The sequence below is a fragment of the Pezoporus occidentalis genome, unplaced genomic scaffold (genome assembly GCF_034315485.1).
Source record: "Pezoporus occidentalis ecotype Australia unplaced genomic scaffold, CSIRO_AGI_Poc_V1 ctg123, whole genome shotgun sequence".
Classification (NCBI taxonomy): domain Eukaryota; kingdom Metazoa; phylum Chordata; class Aves; order Psittaciformes; family Psittacidae; genus Pezoporus; species Pezoporus occidentalis.
Window position 1 is genome coordinate 1,478,139 of NW_026913027.1, and position 23,843 is coordinate 1,501,981.

General features: G+C 41.1%; 1 protein-coding gene across 6 annotated transcripts in view; it reads right to left on the reverse strand.

The window, feature by feature from the left end:
- SH2D1A (SH2 domain containing 1A) overlaps positions 1 to 23,301 on the reverse strand; it is a 29,885-nt gene extending 6,584 nt beyond the window's left edge. The window contains exons 1-4 of one of the 6 annotated variants that reach the window (XM_062607435.1): positions 22,213 to 23,301; positions 18,678 to 21,609; positions 15,323 to 15,469; positions 8,010 to 8,304 (exon numbers count right to left, since the gene is read on the reverse strand). In XM_062607435.1, coding sequence (XP_062463419.1) covers positions 8,010 to 8,146 — 137 coding nt within the window. In that variant the 5' untranslated portion in view covers positions 8,147 to 8,304; positions 15,323 to 15,469; positions 18,678 to 21,609; positions 22,213 to 23,301. The other 5 variants (XM_062607441.1, XM_062607438.1, XM_062607440.1 and 2 more) reach the window with 5 other exon arrangements.
- Between the last annotated feature and the right edge of the window lie 542 nt (positions 23,302 to 23,843).

Below are 23,843 nucleotides of genomic sequence, written 5' to 3' on the forward strand. Positions count from 1 at the left end.
AAGCCTCACTCACTGCTCTTTGATGCCGGTGAAACTCAAGGGACAGAAGCAATAGTAAATTAACAGCTTGATGAATGAGGCCCTATAAATTTTTGATCAAAGGCAAAAAATGCCAAAATGGTGATGAGAGGAAGCAGAAAACAGCCAATGCTGTAAGGAAAACATTGGATAGCACTTACTTACCCTTTGCTCACCACTGATTATATTTTTATGTCATCCCACTTACTTTTTCACCTCTGTAACAAAGGATGTGTTACACCAGCTGCGAACTGCACTAGCACTGTCTCTGTTGCAATGCTGGGAAAACTTTGTCAAAGGGGAATCTAGAAAAGGTTGCTATTACAGGAAACAGTCCACTTCATAATATAGGCTTTTTTCTTTATAGCTACCCAATTCCTCTCAACGAGCTACAAAGGCATCATTCACAGATGACATACTGAGACAGCATCTGTCTACCTGTCTTCTCCACTCCTCCTTTTCAGCTGTGATCAGATTTGTTAAAGCTCCATTTGCTTTAACAGGTGAGTAATTACAATCTTCTGCACCATTGAAATAGCCAGAGGATATTAACAGCATGCTGCAGATTAAAATTAACCATGACATTTCAGCTGCATGGTATATTTTAAAATCATTTCCAAATGTTTTGTATCTCAGTTGGGAAATTTTATTAAACTAATTTGTATTCATTCCTGGGTCCAGAATGGAACAAATATAAAGGGAGAAAGTCTAGAGAGACAGGAGAAAGCCATGTCAGCAATAAACAACATTAATTTCTTCCTCTTTGCATAACTTTCTCTTCTGATGTCTTTACACAGCTTTTCTTACCTGGTATATTTGCATCCTGACCTTATTTTGGAATTTCAGTTTACAATATTGCTTAAGAATCAGACAGTGGTGTGGCCTACAAACAGTGGTCCCGAGTATTATATTCTGTCCACTCCCAGTCTCCTAAGACTTTGCCACATTTCAGCCTTTCAGGATGATTTTTTGTTTCTTAGGTGTTTGCCTCAACCTTATTTAGGGATGGAGAATGCAGAAGTACCAGAAAAAGGGTTATGTTAGACAAAACAATGCTTTTTCCATGCACTTGTATCTGGCATCTTGGAAAGGAAGATTGGGACTGGGTGGAGTGGGTGTGGAAGGAAAGAAAAGGGAACCTGTGTCTATGCAAGCTGGCCAAGGAAAATTGAACCCTGGGAGAAAGTAAGACTACATGAGTAAGGAAAGGGATATACAAAGCTGAAGCATGAAGGGGCTTGAACTGGGAGCAGCACAAAATGCTGGAGCAGTGAAAAATCCAGGAATAGAAGACGGGTGGTATGGAAACAGAAAGTATGAAAATAGGAAACAGCCATGCAGTGCAAAGCAATACAAGCGAAGTCTGCAGGTTGTACAGAATGACACAGGGTAGTCTCAAAACCCATACCTATTCCCCTCACATTGGGAACCCAACAGATACTGCAGATGTGAGCTTCCTGTGTCACAGTTTCTCTGAAACAGAGTTAAACTTTTCATCTCACAAACTGAGATAATGCTTAGAAACCGCTTGATACTATGGAGATGAGTCCAATAGGAGAGGTCCTGGGTTACTTCCAGAGTAGGGGTCACTGGCACACAGCACATACCATAATGAGAGGTCAAGTTGCAGCTGCTTCTGTCTTATCCAGAGGTGTTTGATGTAGGTTGCAGATCAGCTCCTGAATGGTCTGAAGAACCAACCTCAGGCAGCACCCCAGTGGTCAACCCTGGCATGGGCACCAAAAAGGCTACAGAGGTGGGGGACGGCTACCACAGAACCAGAACTTATGAGGTCAGGGGAATGAATCCACAGCAGTACCTGAGAGCCTGCACATCCCACATGTATGTTCATCAAGGTCTCCCCTGCCCAGGGTACCCCTGAGCTTCATGGCCTCCCCCCATGCAGGTTGACAGCTGCCAACATGATGCAAAAGTCAATCCAACCATTCACTTCAACTTCTTTTTCTTCTTTTTTCCTTTTTAATTGTTATCTTTCTGCTTGGTTTGTTAATCATGGAAAGGCCAAAAAGTCCTGTTACTTAATGTAGGAGAAAATCCTATTTAAGCTTACATCTCCCCACTCTGTCCCGGAATTTACATTTTCTGGTTGACAAGCAACCTGGTTCCTGCTTTATTTAGGTCTCAGACATACAATCAAGGTACAGCAACTTAGCAATTACCACCCATCAGCTAACCCATGCTGAAGAAATAGCACTCACATGGAGGTGATGTGCAATCTACAAGCTCTATGTCAGCAAGAGTGAATAAAATATTTTATATCAGTGTTTATAACATCTTAAAAGCTCGAGTTACTGTAGCTTAACTCACAGCAGTGCTCTATACACACCCACTTGAGTTTACACTTCTATCACTGATTCCCCTACCAACACTTGTGGCAAAAAATTACCCGTGAAACTGAATCAGTAACTAACATTAGCTTGCTGTAAAGCTGTGGCATTATGAAACAAATGCACTATCATCTTGATTTTCTCTTCTGAAATTAACAAAGGCTTGAAAGTGCAAGTCAAAGCTTGTGAAATGTCTCTGAATTTATGCACAGATTTCTGTGGAAGATTGTCACTAGTTGAACACTCCAAACCATCAGTAGAAATGCCACTGATTTACATAAAGAGCAAGAGAGTAGCCTTTCTGAGCAGGGTTTATGTTGGTCTGGTACAAAGTGATGCTAGCCAAAAGCAATACCTCAAAAAGGAATTTCTTCAAATTTGGAAATAAAATGAGAATTTATTTAAATCTAAGATGTTAAATAGAAGAAACTTACTTTATGGCGGGCTAGTAACTAAGCTTCATGAATTACTTCCAAAATAGTATCTCACAAAAGCAAAAACTCATGAAATAGGGTTATGTGGTGAAATCTCTTTCATCACTTTAGGCAAAACTCACAAGAACTGCAATACACTAACAATAGCCCCGTAAAGGTTACTCTTCAGTATTTCTATGAAACTTTTCCTGTTTCTTTCAGAGCAGGTAGGCACAATCTAACTATAAAAATCCCTGAACCAGAAATTGTTGCTTCAACTAAACCCTCAAAACTCAAGCTTACGAAATGGGGGTAGAGTTTATATAGGTACTGCTACCTAATGATTGTACCCATTCTGTCATGTACAGATGCATTGGTGTAGCACTTATCCACCATTCAGGCTGTCTGCCTTTCTAAAATCTTTCCAAGAAAAGCCATTGGAATATCCAAAGGCCATTAGCCAAGTTATTCTCAGCAAAGACAAAGCTCACTGATTAGCAGGGAGCTAAAATACTCACCTCAGTAGAATATGTCACTGTGCTGTAGAAAACTTTTTTCAAAGCTGAAAATAGTGTGTGATATTTACAATGGCAACCGTGAATTGAGGGCTTCCTCCTCAGAGAGAAGCTTTTGTTCCAAATTACATTTTAAATGATGATTATGTGCAGTGTTATAATAAACGCAATTATTCTGCCACTTCTATCAAAAATATTACATAGGAAACAAAAGAGATGCAAAGCTGAAGCTGGCTCATGATCCTGTATCACACCTTGACTATACACCTGATATATCTGATGCATCAGAAAGGTTCAGCACGTTGCGTGAACTTGTGTGCTGTGGTTATGGTGACAGAAAAAATAGCATGCATAAAATCTGATAGGACTGCAGCCATCCCTGTTGCCACTGCTGCTGCTTCAAGAGCTCTAAACAGATTTCTATTTCAGCTTTCGATTATTCTCCACAAATTGAATGCAGCACAGTACATGAACAGCTGGTTAGAAACAAATAATCAAAACATACACTTTGACAAGTGTGTCATCTTTAGCTTACTTAAAGTTCTGAAGCAACTACTAACATACCAAGTATTTTCAAGCATATTAATTTTAAGACCCAAATTACGAATGCTTTATCTTTGCCAGTTCAGGCATGAGCTGCTTGTTTCTGCATGTGTGTTCATACATCTGTAAAGGAAAGCGGTGCTTTTGGCACTCTCAGGCATTTTATTTATGCATTTTCCAGGTGCAGATTAAGAGGCTGCTTCTCAAACTATCCACCATTACTGTGGCCTGTGTCCCCCATTGACATTAGGAGTGGTGTGCACAGAGGGTTTCTGAGAGTTCTAAAAGCATCAAATGGGGTATTGAGCCAAGAGGGAACCAGAGCAGTAAAGAAAGCTCCCTGGAAAAATCAGGTTTTGATACTAAAACCCTGGTGTAATGCATGTACTCTTTACCATGTTTACAGGGAGTACATGTATATTTTTTAATGCACATGCATTTTCTTCTGGCCCAGTTACCAAGAACAGCAAAATTCTTCTTGCTTTTCAATGCAACACTAAAGAATTTCCAGAAAAATATTACGCTCCTCTGTTGGCACACTCAAAATGTGATGAACAACATCCTTAAAGTACATCGATAATTTAATAATCTTCATACAGTGAAGATCTTGGGAGAATTTGGTATTAAAGAACTTCAACAAAAACTGCAGGCACCACCTCTGTAAGACCCCCAAGGGACAATCTGGTGTTTGGTTGCAAACCAAAACCTTTCCATTCTTCTATGCAGAGTTTAATTGTGGTCTTCTATATTTATAAAAGTGGGTTCTTAGTGCGTTGCCACAGCCACACCAAAAAAAAGCTGTTCTTTGAAGGCTTGCAGACATGCCATGGCACACTGTAACTTCGGACAGCAGAAAGCAACATTCAAAGATAAAGCAACACTTCAGGAGAAACAAAGAAGAGAGAAGCAGTTTTCTAGCCAAATGCTCCAACAACAAGGTCCTGCCTGCCGCAGTTACCCATCTCTGTAGGTCAGGTTTTATGTTACTACCTGTCTCTTTTATGCTTGCCCTGTAAAATCAGTCACAAGGGATTCATGAAGTCTTTGACTCGTCTCCTTTTTAAAGGTCAGGGCTCTGCTTTTTAATTGGAAACGCAAAAGGTGAATGAGCCTGATCGTGAACACTGGTCCCCTTCTTATGTGCCTTAGGAGGCTCAAAGACTTCCAAAATACGTTGAGGATTTGTAGGGGTGCCCAGGGGGGAAAGGTGTTATGGAAGTGGTGGCATTACAGATTTATGCAGTTGTTTGTTCAGAAAACAAAGGTGTTGTTTGAGCCTAAGCAATGCAGTGGCACTCGTAGGATTTTCCAGTTACTGTACCTGGACCTGGAAGTGCAGAGTGGCCACCTAACATGATTTCAAGCTGATGACAGTATTGACATCCAAATATTTGTTAAATGATTTTTTTTCTTTTCATCAGGAATATGCCTTTTGATTTTGACAACTCCCTTTTTCCCCCATTGTGGAAAAAAAAGATCCTTAAGAAGAAATTGTCATTAGAAAGATGTAAAATATTTTGTTTAGCCTTGATACATACTGCAATATATCTAATGACTGAACAGCTTTGCCTCCAGTATATACATGTTTTGCCTGATCTTGATATATCTGGGTATTACTAGAGTGATCTTCAGCATGGATTCTGAACTGAAATTTAAATTTCTGAATAACTTTTTTATTCCTAATAATCCCGTTATTTGCTTAGATGGAAATATAAAACAGCAGAGAAATACCTTCTCTTTTACTTTTCTTCTTTCATTTTTTTTTTTAGCAGTGAATACAGCAACAGCATGTTTGCCAGTTTTCCCCAAAGCTCTCATGCACATACACGGTTGCCACCTGTTTAATCTCTGTGCATGATGTCCAGAACGGAATTTGGAGGGTTGGGTCCATTGCTTTATTTTGCTAAAGCTCAGTTTAGCATCCTCCATTGAATACTTATCTACATCTGTCGTGCCTTCCCTACTTGCTCCCACTAGAGTCCTCCCTGCTTTGGCAAATTTTTGCCTGCCAAAGCACTTCTCTAGTTTATGGACTACATTTCTTTCAATTGCCATTGCTATCTTCAATGTGAGACGATTTCCTGGTATCTTTACGATAACTGTCTCCACAGTTATTGCGTGATATGCTTTTTACCATATCTTCTATTTCTTACACAATGCTCTGAATTGAAATATTAAGAAGCATTAGAACCAAGGGTTAGCTGCAGCATTTTCAGGCACCTTTCTGTCTATATCAGATCATAGTCATCATAGCATTTTTTATTTAATTTTTTGCCTGGATTTATCCAAGATGTTATTGAAACTTTCCCTTATAAAAGCTTTATTGAGGATACATGTTCTATAAGAAGTCTGCATAACATTCACCAGTAGTATTTTTTGCTTTTACCCTTTTGCTTATCATATATATGTTTGAACACAACATAACATGAAGACATGAATGGCATGTAATTTCCAGAAACAATTAAGTAGGGTTGTGTTTCTCACTGGAGTGTCTTTTCTTCCAAAGCCTGCAGAGCTTCATAATTAGCACTCCTTTCTGTTCTTTTTTTTTTCATTTTACATATTTCATTCATAAAATTTCTCCCAAAAGACCTAAATTACCGCTAATACAGCAAAAAGTCCCAACTGATTGTGTGCAGATGAAAGACCTTGTTACATATCTACACCCTGATTTAGACTAATGGTGGAGTGATTTTAGGATTCTCTATTTTATTCAGCATTGTAACATTCTGCCTGACCCCCGTCTCTAACGCCTTAGTGTTTCACCTGCACTGAATGACTTCTGAGTGTTAAGGAGATATATCACCATTTCCTCTAATGGTTATTTAAAAGAGATTCTGCTTTTATTGCCTATTCCCATCATAGGAATCATAGCACTCCCTACCTCTTGCTATGTCTAGTCCATCTTCAAGATGCTCAAGCTGCTTCTTATTTCCCATTTTTCAGCTAGCTGTTAAGGTATTTGTTAGGAGTAGTGCCTACCTTGGTTATCCTGAGTTCAGGGAGAAAAAAAATACATCTTCTGCCACAAAAATCTTCCCAAAAAGAAGGTTGGATATTGCTGGGTTGCCTGTGACCTTCTTGCATGCCTCCACTTACTGGTCTATAATAGGTGAATAATAACGATCACCCAGGGCTTAATTACATACTGTTGGAAACATATTCAAGACTTTTGGAGAAAATCTGACTCAGGAGTTTTCTGTGCTTTTGCCAGGTACCTGAGTGCACTCTGTTAGCTAATTTCATGCTAGTTCTAAAATGGTTTTCTCTTTTATTCCTTCTCCTACTGAAGTGTCTCTTTAGCTGTGGTAGACACGTCTTTGTTCTTTTGAGGCAATTGTAATCATTGGAAAGCATTATCTCTCAGGACTTACTAGACTTCTGCTATTGCCAGAAGTAGGGTAATTAAATTGCCTCATTAGAATGAGGTCCTATGACTATGAAGTCCCTCAGCTCTCTCAGGGAATCCTCTCTACCCTCTGACAGACCATCCCATCAGATCTTTCTCCTTTCACCCTATTTGATGAAACATTTCCACTTAGTTTGTTACCCATCAGTATTTCATGTATTTTACAGCAGCTTACTTCAAGCCTGACAGCTCCTGAGACACACAGCCTGACTGACAGCATCCCAAAAGGCACATTCTGGATGACAGCAGTCCATGCTACCCTTCCCAATGGCAGGGGACACTAGGGATGTGGCTAAGCACATCCATGAGCACATCAGAGAAGCAGAAGTTGAGGGCAGAAAGCAAGAGGCAGCGCACACCAGCACAAAGAGGCAGCACACACCAATCTGAGTGAAGTTGCCTAGCTCTTCTCCATGACCCCTCACTCGCCTTTCCTGTGTGTTCCAGGCCTGCTTTCTTTTTTTATGCCCATAGGAAGCATAGGCTCTGCATGGCAAAACCTGCTCCTCTTTGCTCTGTAGAGGACTCCAAGCCCCTTCTACATCCCTTCACCTTAAGTCAAGGTGAAGGAGCCAAGAGTCCCGCACATGTCTGCAAATAGTAATATTACAATGTATTTTGTCACCATTACATGGGAACACCCCATACTGTGGACACAAAGGTTGGAAATCAGCTATCCCCTGACCAGCCTATCCCAGCACCCTGCTCCCAGCCCCATTACCCTCGGCTGCCCCGCACTCCCAAGCAGCACCCCAGCACTCACAGCACACAGAGGCAGTAAACTCCTGGGATGCTCTCGCTGTCCCGCAGCAGGTAGCTGCCATCAGTACCCGCTGCCAGCAGCAGCTTTTCCCCAGCCTCACGGGTGATGCCACCATGGTAGATGGGCAGCGCATCCATGCTGTGGCCGTCACACACTGCGAGTGACTCTTCCCATGCGTGGCGTTGCCTCTTACTGCTCCCTCAGCTGTGTGCTCCCCTCAGCATCTCCATCTGAGTGGCAGATGTAAACAGGATGTGTTCACACCTCTGAAGCCTCTGCACAAGGTAAGACAGCACTGAGGGAAGAGTGAAGAACAAGAACAGCTTTTTTGTGTTGTTTTTTCCTTTTCCCCTTTTTGTAAGCTGTAACGTCCCAATGGCATCACAGCTCGCACACAGAGGTGTCATTTCACTGCCCACCCCATGCAGCTCCCCGAGACATGATGAAGTACACGATGGCTGTGGGGTTGATGGCTGCCCAGGGTCAGGCAGGGAGGCCAGGACTGTGCCACCATTGTCAGTGCTTGTCTCCTCTGATGTTATCCCAAGGGGAGACAAAGAATAGTGAAACAGGACCCCAAAATCCTGTGCAAAGCAGGGATTAAACCTCTTATTTTTATAATCCCCAGGGGTTTGAAACTGGAGGAAACAATCTGGCCTTGCTGTACGTGCCCCACCAGGCAACTCACCTCAGGTGCCAAGAATGGCCCCTGCTCCATGGCAGCTGCTCCAGTGCCCCACCTGATTTACCTCACGAGTGGTTATTTTCATAGGCTTTGGCGGTGTTCAGTCATTGTTAATGTCAGAGGTGCTCCTTAGTTCTGCTTGGAGGCAGGCACAAGCCTCAGTGCAGGCAAGGAGGCCCCTCACATCCTTCCTGACTGCACCGATGCTGCTGCCGCCTTCGTGTGGTGCGTGAGCGGGCAGCCGAAATCCAGAGACATGTCTGACAGCCATGTCTCACCTACTGTGGCCACAGGCATTTCCTCAGTACCCTTGTCACTTGAAAGCTCCCATACGCACGTGTTTGCACATGGGTCTGTTTGCAAACAAGCTGATAATGTGCTGTTATACCCCCGTAGATATTTCCACCCATGGAAAAACTGAGCATGTTTCCTGGGGGTGCTGCCCTCACAACCATGGCTACCGGGCCAGCCCCCATGGGCTGCAGTGAGCTCAGGGAGTAATTCATCCCTGTCTCGAGGCCACTGCACTCCCCAGTGGGCCACGTTCTCACATCTGGGCACATGAATAATAACTCACTAAAATACGGTAATAAGTACAGGCCATGCTTATGACTGATTCATTTTAAATTGAGTTTGCTAGTAGGACAGGGCAGAATGAAATCATCTCACCCAGGGGCTCACAGAATACTGTGTCCTGGTTGAAGGATCGATGAAAAAATAACTCTGTAGATACAGACATTTGATAGAAGCAGAGAACGGTTTGGGTTGGAAAGGACCTTAAGATCATCTGGTTCCAAACCCCCTTGCCATGGGCAGGGACACCTCACCCTAGACCCTATTGCCCAAGGCGCTGTCCAGCCTGGCCTTGAACACTGCCAGCGATGGAGCATTTACCACTTCTCTGGGCAATCAGTTCCAGTGCCTCACCAGCCTTACGGTAAAGAGGACGGTAAGGCACCATATCTGCCTTACATCTAACCTGAACTTCACTTGCTTCAGTTTCAGGAACAAAAATTCAATTAAAAAACACCAAAAATAAGGACTTCTCTGTTTGAGTTTCAATTAATCAAAATGTGTTCTCTCGCTCATTTCACAGTCCATGCCTTTCAATTCTGACCTTTAATATCGTTTTTCCTTGAAAATCTTTTTTTTTTTCAACTAGATTTATCTCTTCTTTTTGAAGGATTGGCATTTCTGACAGTGAGCCGCAGAGTAGCTCACACATGGGGCTCTGCACCAAAGTCACTGAGGGCAAAGTTGCAGCTTCTGGAGGTACTGTGAACCTTTTGCCCTGCATGGAGAACTCAGCAAGTGGCTGCCCCCCTGCCTTGCCCCTGAGAAAACAGCAGAAAACCTCAGCTGAAGAAGGACTGAGAGCTTCCACCACCATGTTTATGGCTTTTATCTCTTGTATTGCAGGTGTTTGTTACCCCATTTATGTGAACCTGGGGACTCAGCTATCCTGCTCAGTTTTTTAAACCTGTTTTTAAAGTATTTGCACAAAAAAGGAGAGCTGCTGCCTACTGCAAATGTGATTAATGTGTATGGTGACAAGGTGTAAGCAAAGCATTGTTCTCTCCTAAAGCTGCTACCTATTTCTTCTCCTTTTCCAAACTACCTGTACTCTTTGGGGATTTCATCTAACTTTCCCATTTCTTCACCTAATCTCAATATTAGAAGTAGATTTCAGAAAAAGTATGTGTGTAGTTAGCTGAAAAGAAAAAAAAAACAGAATCATTCAATTCTGCAGATCTCATTGTCCCACTCATCAGATTTCAACTAATGCATAGGTAGAAAATCATGAAACTTTTAACTATGAGATGCTCTCTTAATAAGGGAGTCACCACATTAACAGTCCAGCCCAGGGTTTTGATGAAGCCGTACCTGTTACTATAAAAGAGCTGTAAACACCTAATTTTGCTTTTGTGGGTAAGGAACCCGTAAAACTCCAGCTACTGAACCCCGAAGTGCAGTCTTCCATACAAATCCCTTTATGACCACATTGACTATGCATTGAGTATACACTACTGCATTTTGGAACAAGGCACACTAAGCAAGAGTTGAGGCATGTAGCAGGATAAACCAAACCAAAGGACAAAGGTGCTTCCTGGGCTGAGAAGAGAGAAACTGTGGCACTGCTAGCACAGCTCTGGACCATACCACCAAGGCTGGGGAAATCCTCCGTTCTCCCTTCTCCCCCAAGCCATCTTCACTATACCTTTGCAGTGCTGGCACCCAGTCAGACTCAACTAACTGCTCTGGTTTTTATCTCTTCAATCTTACGCATCTGAACTGTTGTGTGACATCCTATTTCTTACTGCTGCTTATGCGCAGTGGGGCTGAGAAGGCAAACTGCAAAATAGAGCAGCGGGCTCAGGGGAGTATGAGCAACAATAGAGAATCAAACCTCAAAGGGGTGCTGCTCCTGCTTGGACTTAGTTCCCATTGTCTTCTACTGAAAATGGTGATATTTTTAAGCATCCTAAGCCTTGCCCTGTAGGATGCTGAATACTTCTCTTGTTTTGTTTGGAGAGTATTCAGCATATTCTGGACACCAGAGTTTCCTGCCTTCCCTACATCAGTCCAGGTAGCAGTCCCTGCGGTGTACTATAAAAAATTTATCTAAAAGATACATGAAGGAAAGGAAGTACTTAAAAGTGCTCTGAAATATTTTGCAATGAAAAACAGGCTTAAAAAGACTGGCCTGCATGGACCTCTTTTGTCATGAAGTCTACTTCCCTGCAATCTTAACCAAATACATCCCTTTCAGAAACTCATTATACTCCATCCTAAAAGTAGCTTGGGTTTTTTTTGTTGTTGTTGTTGTTTCCACTGTTCAAACTGGAAAGCAAATGCAGAACATCACTATTCTGTTGCTTGGAAAACAGCTTCCAGTTCCCATCCTAAATTTATTCATGACCAATTTATACTCATTTGTTCTTGTGCCAATGTTGTCCTTTAGCTTAAATAGATGTTTTCTCTTCCTGGAGTTTATGCCCATGTGGTATTCATAGTGGCCTCCCTCAACCTTCATTTTGCCAAACCTCTCTCACACTTAAAGCTCTCCCTTCCCATGGTCCCTTTAATCATCTTTTTTGGCAGCTTACCAAAAATGAAGTGAATCATTTGTGAATAGCATGCACTATCTTGGCTGATTTCTAACAGGTGCCTCATATGCTGTTAACCAGTGTTTCAATACTCTGATGGAAACACCTTGTGTTGTACATTCTATCTTTCCCCTCTTTATTCTTTTCTTACCTATGAGCCCACAGATATAATAGAAACGTTGTTAACAAGACCTAGATGCATGAACTTGCACTCCAGTCCTTCTGAATTTCATCCAATTCAACCTGTCTTGGTCCTCAAGGTCATTCAGTTCTTCCTAAATGAGAGTTTTATTCTTCTCTGTAGTGACAGTACCTCCCTCCCTTATGTCACTAGTAAATTCCATTAGCACATGCTTATTTTTTATGGGATCATCATTAATAAGAAATGTTAAACAATATCAGGCCCAAGACTGACACTTGGGAAGCTCTACTACCTTTCAACTGTACTGATCATCAACTCCTACTACTTTCTTATTCACTTTTCAATTTCTGTACTACTAATCTCCCATTTTAACTAACAATTTCCCACATGGCGCTGTACCAAATGCTGTACTCAAGTTTAGATAATTACCTCTGAGTACTTCCTTTGTCTAAAAAAAATCAATTATGATGATATTTCAGGCACCGGAACTTGTACAAGTACCTGAGAAGTGGAGGTAGGGGAGACAAAATGAAAGTACCTTAAGCTTTTGAACACCTGCAAAGATTTGGGCTGATTTTCATTTTCAGATGAGTTGCTTCATTCATCCCTTGTGATGACATTTTCATACACTGTTGAATTTTATAATAATTCTGACTATTATAACACAAATGCAAGAGCATCATTAAAATCCTTGGATATTGTTATTTGACTGAAAATAAGAATAACCTTCAGGACCTTTATAAAATTAATGCTACAGCAGAACTGTAATAGGAAGGCCTTGTATAAAGGGCTATAAAGCAAGATAAAAAGTAAAATACCTGTATTGGTAGTTTTGCTGGGACAGCAGTATTATCATAAATGCCATCCCTGCAGAAGCACTGAAAAAGCAGCTTCAAAACCAGCAGCTATAGCAACGTTTTTAAAAAACTATTTAACTGGCAAAATGCCACATTAAAACAAAGCTAACTTTAAATATGATTTGCATTATTTCGTGTCACGTTCATTTTTAGTGTAATCTAACAAGATATTCAGAACAACTATATAAAATAGTATCTGCAGACAGGCACTTGCTCTTTACATAAGAAAATAATGCTGAGATTCAGTAAAAATTGGTTATTTTACAGAGTACCTGCAGAGTCACCATTATCATGATCCCTTTTTGAGCTGAAATGAAAGAGGTTAGAAAAAGCAGGCTACAATTAGTAAATGTGTCATTAGCTGTAAGGTTCTGAGCATCAATACAGAGAGAGAATTCAAAAAAGTTTTGGCTAGTTCACAGATTTGCACATATTTTTACAGCCTCCATGTTAGTCATGATATTTTATTTATGTTGCTTGGGGGAAAAAGGTGGGGGGAAAAAAGAAAGGTGGTTATAATAAATAAAGTTGGGATGCAGGTGAGGATTCTAGCTTTATACTCCAGGATGCGTACATTAGTCAGATTTCATTCACTTTGAGCAAGACCAAGCTGTAAAACTGCACAGAACTGCTCAAACATTTGGGCACTTATGCAGGTGATTGCAGATCCAGGCTTTTGCCCCCTTCAAATTAACATACAGCCCAGGGAAGATCTCCTTATCTCAGAATATTAAGTCCTCAAGTGGCACATTAGCTACTATGAGGATTTCTGCGCAATGCTCAGAACTTGAAAAAATAAACTCTCATCACCTGGAAATTGGGTGTTTGCTGCCATCGGTCAGGGTTGATTCTGGGGAAGGACTGAGAATACAAAGAGTTAGGGACCTTTATGAATGAAACTCTTTCATACTCACCAGCATTTGTCTTCTGAGCACAGGTAAATACATACATACCATAAATGACGACATTTCACCGAACTTTAACAATATAATTTCCTCTGTGTGGTCTCACTGCTTATCTGTGCAGTTGTTTTGAATGCTTTATGAACGAGATAACACTAAAATTGAAAGCTATGCAACGTGGGGAAATTCATATTAAAACTTACCTGTGCTTTAGTGTGGTTTGTTTTAACAGTTAATATTTCGTACTTCTTTCTCCAGAAGCATTGCAATAGTTGGCTATTTTGCAGGTGCCTGTGCATTACTAAGCGGAGATGCCATTTGCGATAATGTCAGCATGAGCAAAACTACTCATAGAAGCTTGCACCTTTTTATTTTCTGCTATTACTCTTTCAACAACCCTTTCCTATAAAATTCAGCAATGCACAGGTAGTCATATGCATTAGGCACCCAGCTGCTCTGGGGATCAGGACCTCCATGTCTTTATGATTTAACTAAATCAACTTCAAAGTTGACAGGGCTAAATCATGTAATGATGCTGTCAGGGTGGAGTAAATGTCCATGCTGGAGCTCTTCTTGGAAACATTCCTGTGCAAGCAAGTCTGGAGCTGAATATAAGCTTTCGAAACTCCATTTCCACACAATACACACACAGTAGTTAAAACTGATTTGCTGATATCCCATCTGAGCTCCTAACGGATATTTATCTGAATTACAACAGCACTATGTAATTAGGCATAAATAAAGGCCTTTGTTCTGGAGGGGAGGAAGGTTTACCAATCCTGAACCATATGCAATTGCATGTCTAATCTCTGCCTGTAATTATTTCAAATGCACATCCAGATGATAGCATTTATATTCATTCTGAGATTCACTGAGTTTGAGGCCAGAAGGGATCATTATACCATCTGGCCTGACCTCCTGGATATCACAGGCCATTACATTTCCCCAGTTACCTCTATATTGAGCTCTGTAACATGTGTCTGACTAAAGTAAAACTATTTTTGACTAAAGCTTATCTCCTAGAAAGGCATCTAGTCTTGATTTGAAGCAATCAAGAGGAGAGAATCCACTACTTTGTGGGTATTTTGTTCCACTGGTTAATCATACCCACTATTAAAAATGTAGGTCATGTTTCCAATTTGAATTTGTCTGGCTCCAGATTCCATCCTCTGGATCTCATTATATTTTTCAGAGCTAAGTTAAAAAGCCCTTTGGTACCCATTATTTTTTCCCTGTGTAAGTGTTTATTCTCTGAAGTCAAGTTGCCTCTCAAATATTTTGTTTTGTTTTTTCTAATAAGGCTTCACTGAACTCTGAAAACACGCAGGGTAAAGTGCTTTCTCCGATCCTTCTTGTCTGTGAATTTTTAATCTGCCTGATATCTATTTCAGCAGTGCCCAGCCTCTTCTCACGGTGTCAGTAATGCACACAAGGAGTGCAGGGTCTCCACTGTCCTGGAAGCACATACTGAATTGCTTTTCCTTCCCAGTACACAACTGTAGGGTGAAGGAAACTACACAGTGCTGAAGTTTTGTAAATACAGAATTCAGCATGCACCATTTGTTCCCAACTGGACCAGTTTATTGTACAATCCAGGGTTTTTTTTATGCCTGGACTCACCTTATCATCATACACCATCAATTTGTGGTGATGCACAAACTGCTTCATCTGAAATCAAACATTGCTCATGGTAAAATAAAAATGTGCTGTGTGCACATTCCTGTTTCCAGCTTGAGTTTTTAGCATTTTCAGATTCCAATCATAAATCTATCTATAACAGCACAAAGGGAAAATATACAGATAAATATCTTATTTTTCTTTTAAGTTTTAGGCTTTAGAGGGTTTCTTAGCTAAGTTTAAACTAAACAGCAGACAGTTCAGTACTGCCCTGCACGCATTCTCACATTGCACTGCAGAGAGATTTTTCATGTAATGAATCACTCAAAATCTATTGTGGTGATGTTACATTGTGCAGTACAGGGAAATACACACACTCTCACTCTGAATATTTTGCATAGGGAGCAGGCTAGCAGCGGACTTCACTGCATGTTCATTTTGTAAGCCAGGCTGTCAACAAAACAGACACCATCTCAATGAGAAAAATGAACATGTTCTTGTTATACTAATTGTTCTTTGAAAGTTTTGCCTTAGTATTTTAGGCACAGAATGCTTTTTTGGCCTATATCACAGCAACATGAAAAATTACATTTCTGTCCTAAAAAAAACCCTCAGAACTGATGACGCATGTCTGTACACACACACACACACAGATATGTTATGCTTATGTATTTTAAAACACCTGTGTGTATTAAATTTCTGTCCTGGGTTCCGCAGTAGCAGTCATTTTTTCCTCCTTATTAGTAGCTGGTGCAGTTCTGTTTTTGACTTCCAGCCTGGGAACAGCACTGATAACACCGATGTTTTTAGTTACTGCTCAGTAATGTTTCGTCTGACCAAGGACTTTCTGAGCCTCATGCTCTGCCAGGGAGCACGGGAAGCCAGGAGGAAGCAGAGACAGGACACCTGACCCAAACTGGCCGAAGAGGTATTCCATACCACAGCACGTCATGCCCAGGATGTAAACTGAGAGCTACCCAGAAGGGCTGGTTCACTGCTCAGTCAGGCTGAGTATCAACAGGTGGTATTGTGTTCTCCTCCCTTGTTACTTCCCTTACCATTATTATTATTGGTGGTAGCAGCAGTGGTTTGTGTTATACCTTAGTTACTGGGCTGTTCTTATGTCAGTCCATGGGAGTAACATTCCTTTGATTCTTCTCCCTGTCCCTCCAGGAATGGGGGAGTGGGGAGGAAGGGGAGGAGTGAATGAGTGGGCTGTGTGGGTCTGAGTTACTGACTGCACTTAAACCACGACAATTTCCCTTTCTTTTCTCACAGATCCTGAAAAACTCACTCATTAAGCTTTATCTTTTCCCATTGGTGAAAGACTGCAATAGAATTACTTTGCTTCAGCCTAGGAAAGAAAAGGTCATTGAACTCAATGACAGGCTGTACCATCAGTTCATAAGCTACACTGATAGTAAAGTGATTAGAAGTTCTAATCTCATTCTGATTGACATGAGCAGTAGAGCTGTCTTGCTTGTGGTGAGAGCAAGAGCAGGTGAAACTCCTCTGGGCAGAATCATGTGTTTTTGGAGAGCAGCATTGTTTAGGCAAGTACTCAGCATTTGACTTCTGTTTAGACCCTTCCCACGCTGTACGATGCATAGCACAAGATCAGCAGAGCCCTGCAGATCTGGCATCTCCAAAGGAGCACAGTGAAAGACCGTGGGTGGATTAAACCCATGTCCTTTTAATTTCACTATTGACTGCAGAGTAAATCAAATATAGTGGAGAAAAGAGCAAATGAAATTGAGCTGGCCAAGACAACAATATTTACATGCCAAGAGAGGCTCTTACTCCTCATATGATTGCCACAGCTCTGTGCTTTTGAGGCCATTCCCTAAGGCAGATGTGGGTTTTTCAAAGGTTAGAAGCAAAGCAGATGAAGCCTGCGTGAAGCAGAGGATCCACCAAACTCTAGGTCACTGCTTTCAATCTATACCAGATGGGTACCCCCTGATAGCCAGCGCTCTCATGCAAGTGTCTCCAGAGAACCATTTCTCCCTTGGCTGGCATACTTGGGCAGCCACATAGATTGGGAAGCTGTGTCCCAAGCATGGCTGAACCCTCCATGTCATGGTCAAGGTGAGCCAGATGGACAAGAGGAAGACTGCATGTGGTAGCTTGCTACTCTGTTTTAAAATAAATTAAAATGGCACCAAGACACAGAGTCTGCAAGGCTGAAAGGAAAGCCTTTACCTTTGCCTCCCCTGATGGGTCTCTTGGCCTGTGGGTTACACCCAAAGTTGGGGTGGCAGTGGCTTGTGGGGAGCATCTTTGAGGCATTAAAGACTTCATCCTCCTGAGTTCCAAAGAGGAAATTTTATTTGGAAGTGAAACTTGCTGCTTGACAGGACATAACATACCCATGAAAGGTTGCTAGCAGATCAACATGAGGTGGGTCCCAAGACCCAGCCAGGGCAAAGAACAGAGCCTCCCACAAGGCTGCTGCCTGTGGGACTGGCTCCTTTAAACCAACTATGAAATACTTCACACTTGTGTCTATTTTTAATGTATGTAACCATTGTGACTCCCATGGGGATGGTGTCTAAGCACCCTGATGGTGTTTAGGGACAGCATTATCATCCTCCCCTCTCCCTGGGAGCTCATATCCCTTCTTTTTCTGGGGGAACTGTCCTCTAAAATACAACTGAAACCCCTCACTTCTGGTGGTACAAGGAAAATACATATGAAAAAATAAGAGAATAGATCAGTTAGATAAATTTTTTACCCAGTGATTATCACAGATCTCCTTACAGCAAAAAAGTTAGCTGTGTCTGAAAACACTGCATTCAGGCTTTGCAACCTGTAGTTCAAAAAAATGTAAACATCAGGCCATTAAGATTTAATTGCTTTTTATATTCTCTGTGGAAGCTTTTACTATGAAGTATTCATAAGCACGTTCAGGGCTGGCCAAAAAGCATATTACAGCTTTGCTTACAGAGGGATGCACTCGGGAACATTTTCAGGTACCAGGCTGCAGTGACCTGCTCTCCGGAGAGACCCCATCCCACTGGGCAGGAGCAGTGCAGTGGCAACAGGTCAGTCAGGGACCATACTGCTGCCCAAGTGCCCAGTGAGGAAAAAGTGCCAACCCTTTCCCACTATGGGCTGTAGTAGGCACATTATTCTTTTTCTGCTAAATTTAGATGTTTGAATTCAACCTCCTGCTCTTCTTTGACAGCTAAAACAGGCAGAAATCTCCTCTCTGAGATATTTTCCTAGCTCAGAGTTCTTCATCAAATAGAAGAGGATTTTCCCCCACCAAGATTTTGTAGTGCAAATTTAAAAACGAAGTACAATTCTGATTGCATTTTCATTTAATTAGTTTTTATATAAATATTTCATATAATACTTGCCTTTTTGTGTTGTTCAAACTTTTGCTTTACTGTTCTTCCCGCAATATTTTCACTCATTAGTTCTTAGAGACAGTAGGATAATCCTGGCAGACTTCAGGGCATCATAATTCTTTCTCATAACTTTTCAAAGATCTCCTCAGTCTTTACAAAAATTTCAGACATGTAAACTTAGCTTCTTTGTGATAACTGAACATCAACTGAGAAATTACTGAGTGAAAAAGGGAGAAGCAAATTAAAGTACAAGAAATGAGATCATTCTAGATAGCATGTTTCATTCAACAGAAGGAAAAGAAAAGAAAACCCACAAAATGTATGCTTTCCCCTTGGCTGAGCCATGTCCAGATTACAAGACAGTGGAAATGTTCCTCTTAACTTCCAGGCATTTGAGGTCAAATAATTTCATGAAGTATCACATTTTTAGCCCACTCCTTTCTTGTCAGCTGTGCCCCTTCACACAAGTCATGTCTTTTGTAAGAGGGTATAAATGCCCCCAATTTGACTAAGGTCAAAGTAGTAGTAATAAATCATAGGCATGAAACCCCTTCTGATTCAGCATCTGTAACACACTCATCTACCTTAATCTTCAGGAAGAAAGGTCTGATGCTTAACAGAAGTCTCCATGTTCCTAATTAGTTACAAGAAGGTGAAAGGAACATTTATGGAGATAAGATTATGTGCTTTCTTTAAATGTCATTCTTCACTTCCAATGGCAAAGGTATGTAGGGGCAAAGTATTTATAGTACCATCATAAAAAAAGACATCATAATCCATTTGTTCTACATAGTTGGTGCTCTATTAATACAGTATATTCACTGCTGCCTTGATCAGGGGAAATCTAATAACATGAAACCAGATCACTAATTTTTGACTTCTTACTTCTCAGTTTCCTACAAGGAGTAAAGAGCTGTCTTACTGAATCCTTTTTAAATTACATTCACTGAAATTTATACAGTAAAACTCATTCAGAAGATTATTTCTTTATAGAGAAAACATGAAATTGCCTAAGCCTAGAGCAGCATGAGGAGCAACATGAGACTTTAGTACTACAAACCAGATCACTTGCTAGTAGGTATCAACATTTCTCCAGAAAATAGTACCCACTAGTATATAATGTGCATCCACCTTTTTACTGCCCAGAGGCAAGATTTTTTTCTGGCCCTTCAGCTTCTCCTTGTTAGCACAAACTCTGCTTTTCCTCTCTCTTCCTCTCACAGAACATTACCTCCCACACCTTCACTGTGTTCTCCTCAGCTTCACAGAAACAGAAACCTCCAGACAGCTAAAAGAAATAAAGTCAGTCCTCCAGTAATAGCTCCTGGTCTAGCTGAGATGGTGGTATTACTGTATTTTCTCACTGTATTTAGCTTCCCTGGCACTTCCCCCATGACAGGCAACATGTCCCCTTCCACCTTGATATACTGCAGTTGGGCTTAGCAGGCATAGATGCAGGAGAGGTTGAGAAGAGCTGAGGCACCGTTGTTTTCTTTAGTTCTGCCTATTTATCAAAGTACTTTTATGGTCCCTCTCCAAGCTCTATCTAAGCACTACAGGCAATCAAAGGCTGGCTCTATGGGAGAAGGATTTTATTTTGCGAGAGAACAAGTAGAATGTCAATACCTCTCATGGATTAAAACAACCAGCCAAGCCAATGCTGGGGGTATTTCCCTCACCTGACCAAATATGTTTTGTTCAGTTAGAGAAAACAGAGATGAAAACTGCATCCAGGTCAATGGATGAAGACTGCTGTATCACCACAAACTAAAGAAGGAACCCACTTTGGGTAAAATAATGCTGAGAAATATATGTTTGTGAAATAATTTAAGATCCCTCCATGTAAGCTGCAATACATAGTCTTGTATATACATTTCTAAATAACCTGTATCTCATATGCAGATTTCAGTCATCACACAGCACTCATTTCTACTGTGCATTTGTATATACAAACCTATGGCATTTTCAGTTTGGAGTAGGTATTCCAGAGCCACAACCTCAGCCTGGTTTTACAACCTGATCTGTAATAATGCCCCAGCAAACCACATCTCTTTATATGAAGACCAAGAAACTATTTTTGCTATCAAACAACTTTATAAGCTATCTTAAACCACTCTTTCGTTTCATTTCTTCATCTTCCCCTCTAACAGTTTTTTAATACATTTTGGTTCTGATCTTTTATAAAAGTGAAATTAAACACAGTGCTGTGGCTCAAATATGTAATACTCATCTGCTCTGGCTGCTGAGAGATGTCCATCTTCTTGATTCCTTGGGCAAGATATGAGAGAAGAAAGAACCTAAGGTTCCAGATTAGCTACCAAAAATTGAATAGCTGTCCAATTATTATCCCAAAACTGGAAAGGTCAACAGCCCCATGCTAAACATGGGTTGTTTTTTTTTTCTTGAAGCAGTTCAGGACAAATTTTTCTGGCTATTGTAACCATAATGTCATTTAAACTGAGTTTCTTCTGAATGTAATTTACTGCCAAAGTTTACTGAGCTTATTTTAACACCATAGTGGGAGATTAAACTATCATTCTAAATATTTTTATAAAGGTTACATTAGTACATTTTGTTTCTTTATTGCTTTACTGAATGTCAAGGTGCAGGGCACTCAGTGAAGCCTGACAGTGACTAAGAGATATAAAGGTCATGTCGAGTACATTTGCTTCAAAAGTTCAACCTTTGTTTTACCTAGGAAATTATTCACAAATTACTGCCTACAATAAAAATTAATACAAGAAGACATCATCCACACTCAGAGCACCAGAGGCACTATGGGAAATTCTGACATGGGGAAACCCACCAGTCCTCAGCGTTGTCTTTCCAGTTTAGTTTCAGTGGTGTTTTAAATTCAGACCTGAAGCTTACCTCTGCCTTCATGGAGCAACACAAGCTTGTCAGCACTCCCTTTGATCTCCAGAGCCTGAAATCTTTCTGCAGGCAAGACCAATAATAAATATTAATATGCAAACTAACTATTAACAATAATAAAATACATGACTGGCGATAACATAATAGGTAAAAACAGTAATATATTTACTTTGAAGAATGTGTCTCTCCTCAACTTGCCCCGAGCACCCCCACACATCTTTCCTTTGTCATAAGTGTATCTTAAGATAATCATTTAAACATGAATTTTAAATATGCATCATCAATTGAAAATATTTTTTTTTTGTCCACATCAAAAGAGAAAATTTGTCATAGCAGAGTTTAAATTGAATTATGAAGTATTTGGTTAACAGGGCACTTGACTTTTATTACAGATGAGTATATCATGGTTACTGCAGTTTTAATCCTCTCAGGGTTTTTTCAGGAGCAGCTCTGAAGTCATTAGCACTTGAGGGTGTTTAAAAATTCAGAATGTGAGTAGAAGCAGGGCAGGGTGATCATTTATGATAGGAGGGGGAAAGAAGTATTATAGGGTGAATGCACAACCAGTTCTGGTTCCCCCGCACCAGCATCACTAGTGGCAGCACTGGGGCTGCTGGATTTCATTGGTGAGGTACTGCTATGAGCTGTGCAAGCCAAGCTGCTCACCATTGCATCAAGACACCACAGGGTCTGACGTCAGACTTCAGCTGAAAGAAGTCATCTGCAATGGCTGTAGAAACAAGTCCTCTGCTGAGAGAAAGATCATCATCAGCTTGGGCAGGGAAACACCATCCTCATTTTCTCCACCATTCTTGCTCTCCTCCCCACAAAGCACTGCACCTCTGAGCCCTCAACCCCATCATGGGTGGCTGAGGCACCAGGATTTCCCACAGCTCCAAGCCCTTTGGCACACCCCTGCACAAGGCACAAGAATGGTCTCATGCAGGCAGGTCTCCTGCAAGCCCAGACAGCAGAGGGGCCATCACTGCCCTTTGCATGGGCCACCAGGAGCCCAGGGAAACACCACATGCCTGCAGCATTTTGAGCAAGTGGAGAAGTAACTGACAGAGTCCAGCAGCATGCCACCTTTGCAGAGCTTCCCAAGCTTAAATAAAAGAAGCCTTTAGTGATAGTGTTCAAGCCACAGAAGCTGTACAGGGTGAGACACTTTGGGTCTCCTGGTAGTGTGAGCTTTTCTGTCACTTCTTGCCTTGCACTGTTCACCACAGGTGAAATGAAGAGCAAAAATCAGAAAACAAGGGAATTCTGTGCAACTGCCTGAGAACACCATTCAGCAAGATGTACAAACCCACTTGACTATGGTGCCAGGTAGCTTTTCAGCTGTGCAGTGTGATGGCCTCTCCACACCCCATTGAATGCACTGAGTGGTCCTCAGGAAACAGGTCTCACACCTTGTTTTTTACACTGTGTGCTTTACGTTTGTTGATATTTGATCTGTTGGTATGAGGTTTGACACAAGAGCAAAGATGATCAACTGAAAAAACAAAGTGTTGCATGTCTACACAATGGGGAGTGAAGAGCTCAGCCCCTGTGAAAACCAATGCGATGCAACAATTTAGCATGTTCTGCAAAAGATGACACTGGACCACCTCTGATTGCACCAAAACTTGCTTTCAGCTGAACCAAAACAGGGTTGCTCTTGTTATTTGAAATGGGGTTTCTCCAGTGGGAAGAAAGCATATTGTGCTGTATTTCTTATTATGCCCTTTTTTGGCTATTTTCTTCTATATCTGGCTTATCTTCCTGTTTTTCCTGCCTAGTCTACATAAGGTTTCTAGGGTGCTGCACATCTGTGTACATTATCAGATTACAATGGCCTGCTACTCTTGAATGTGCTGAAACTTGAGAAGTTTATTTTCAGTTTGACATCCCAAGTAAATGAAGATAATTTTTAGATCAAGAAGTCTTTCATTTTGAATTTCAAATATATAAAATTCCTTTCAGTGAAACACATGAGCCTCATGGAAATGCATGAGCCAGAAAGCAAGAATTCAGTAGGTGCTTTTTCTCCTTTACAATTTCTTCGTCATTACAACAACGCAGCACACTGGAAGTAAAAATCAAGAAGAAAAATTAGAGTGTGGTTAGCAAGGGGGATATAACCTAATACCAGCCACTATTATATTTCCACATGCTGCTTAATGAATCAATGCTGGCAGGAAAAAAGATTGCTGGAGCCTGAGGCAGCTAGTAACGGCATGTAACATAACATGCGTTTCCTTTTAGGTGTCATTCTAAGAAGTTGGTACGTACAATTTCTAGTTCTAATATAATGA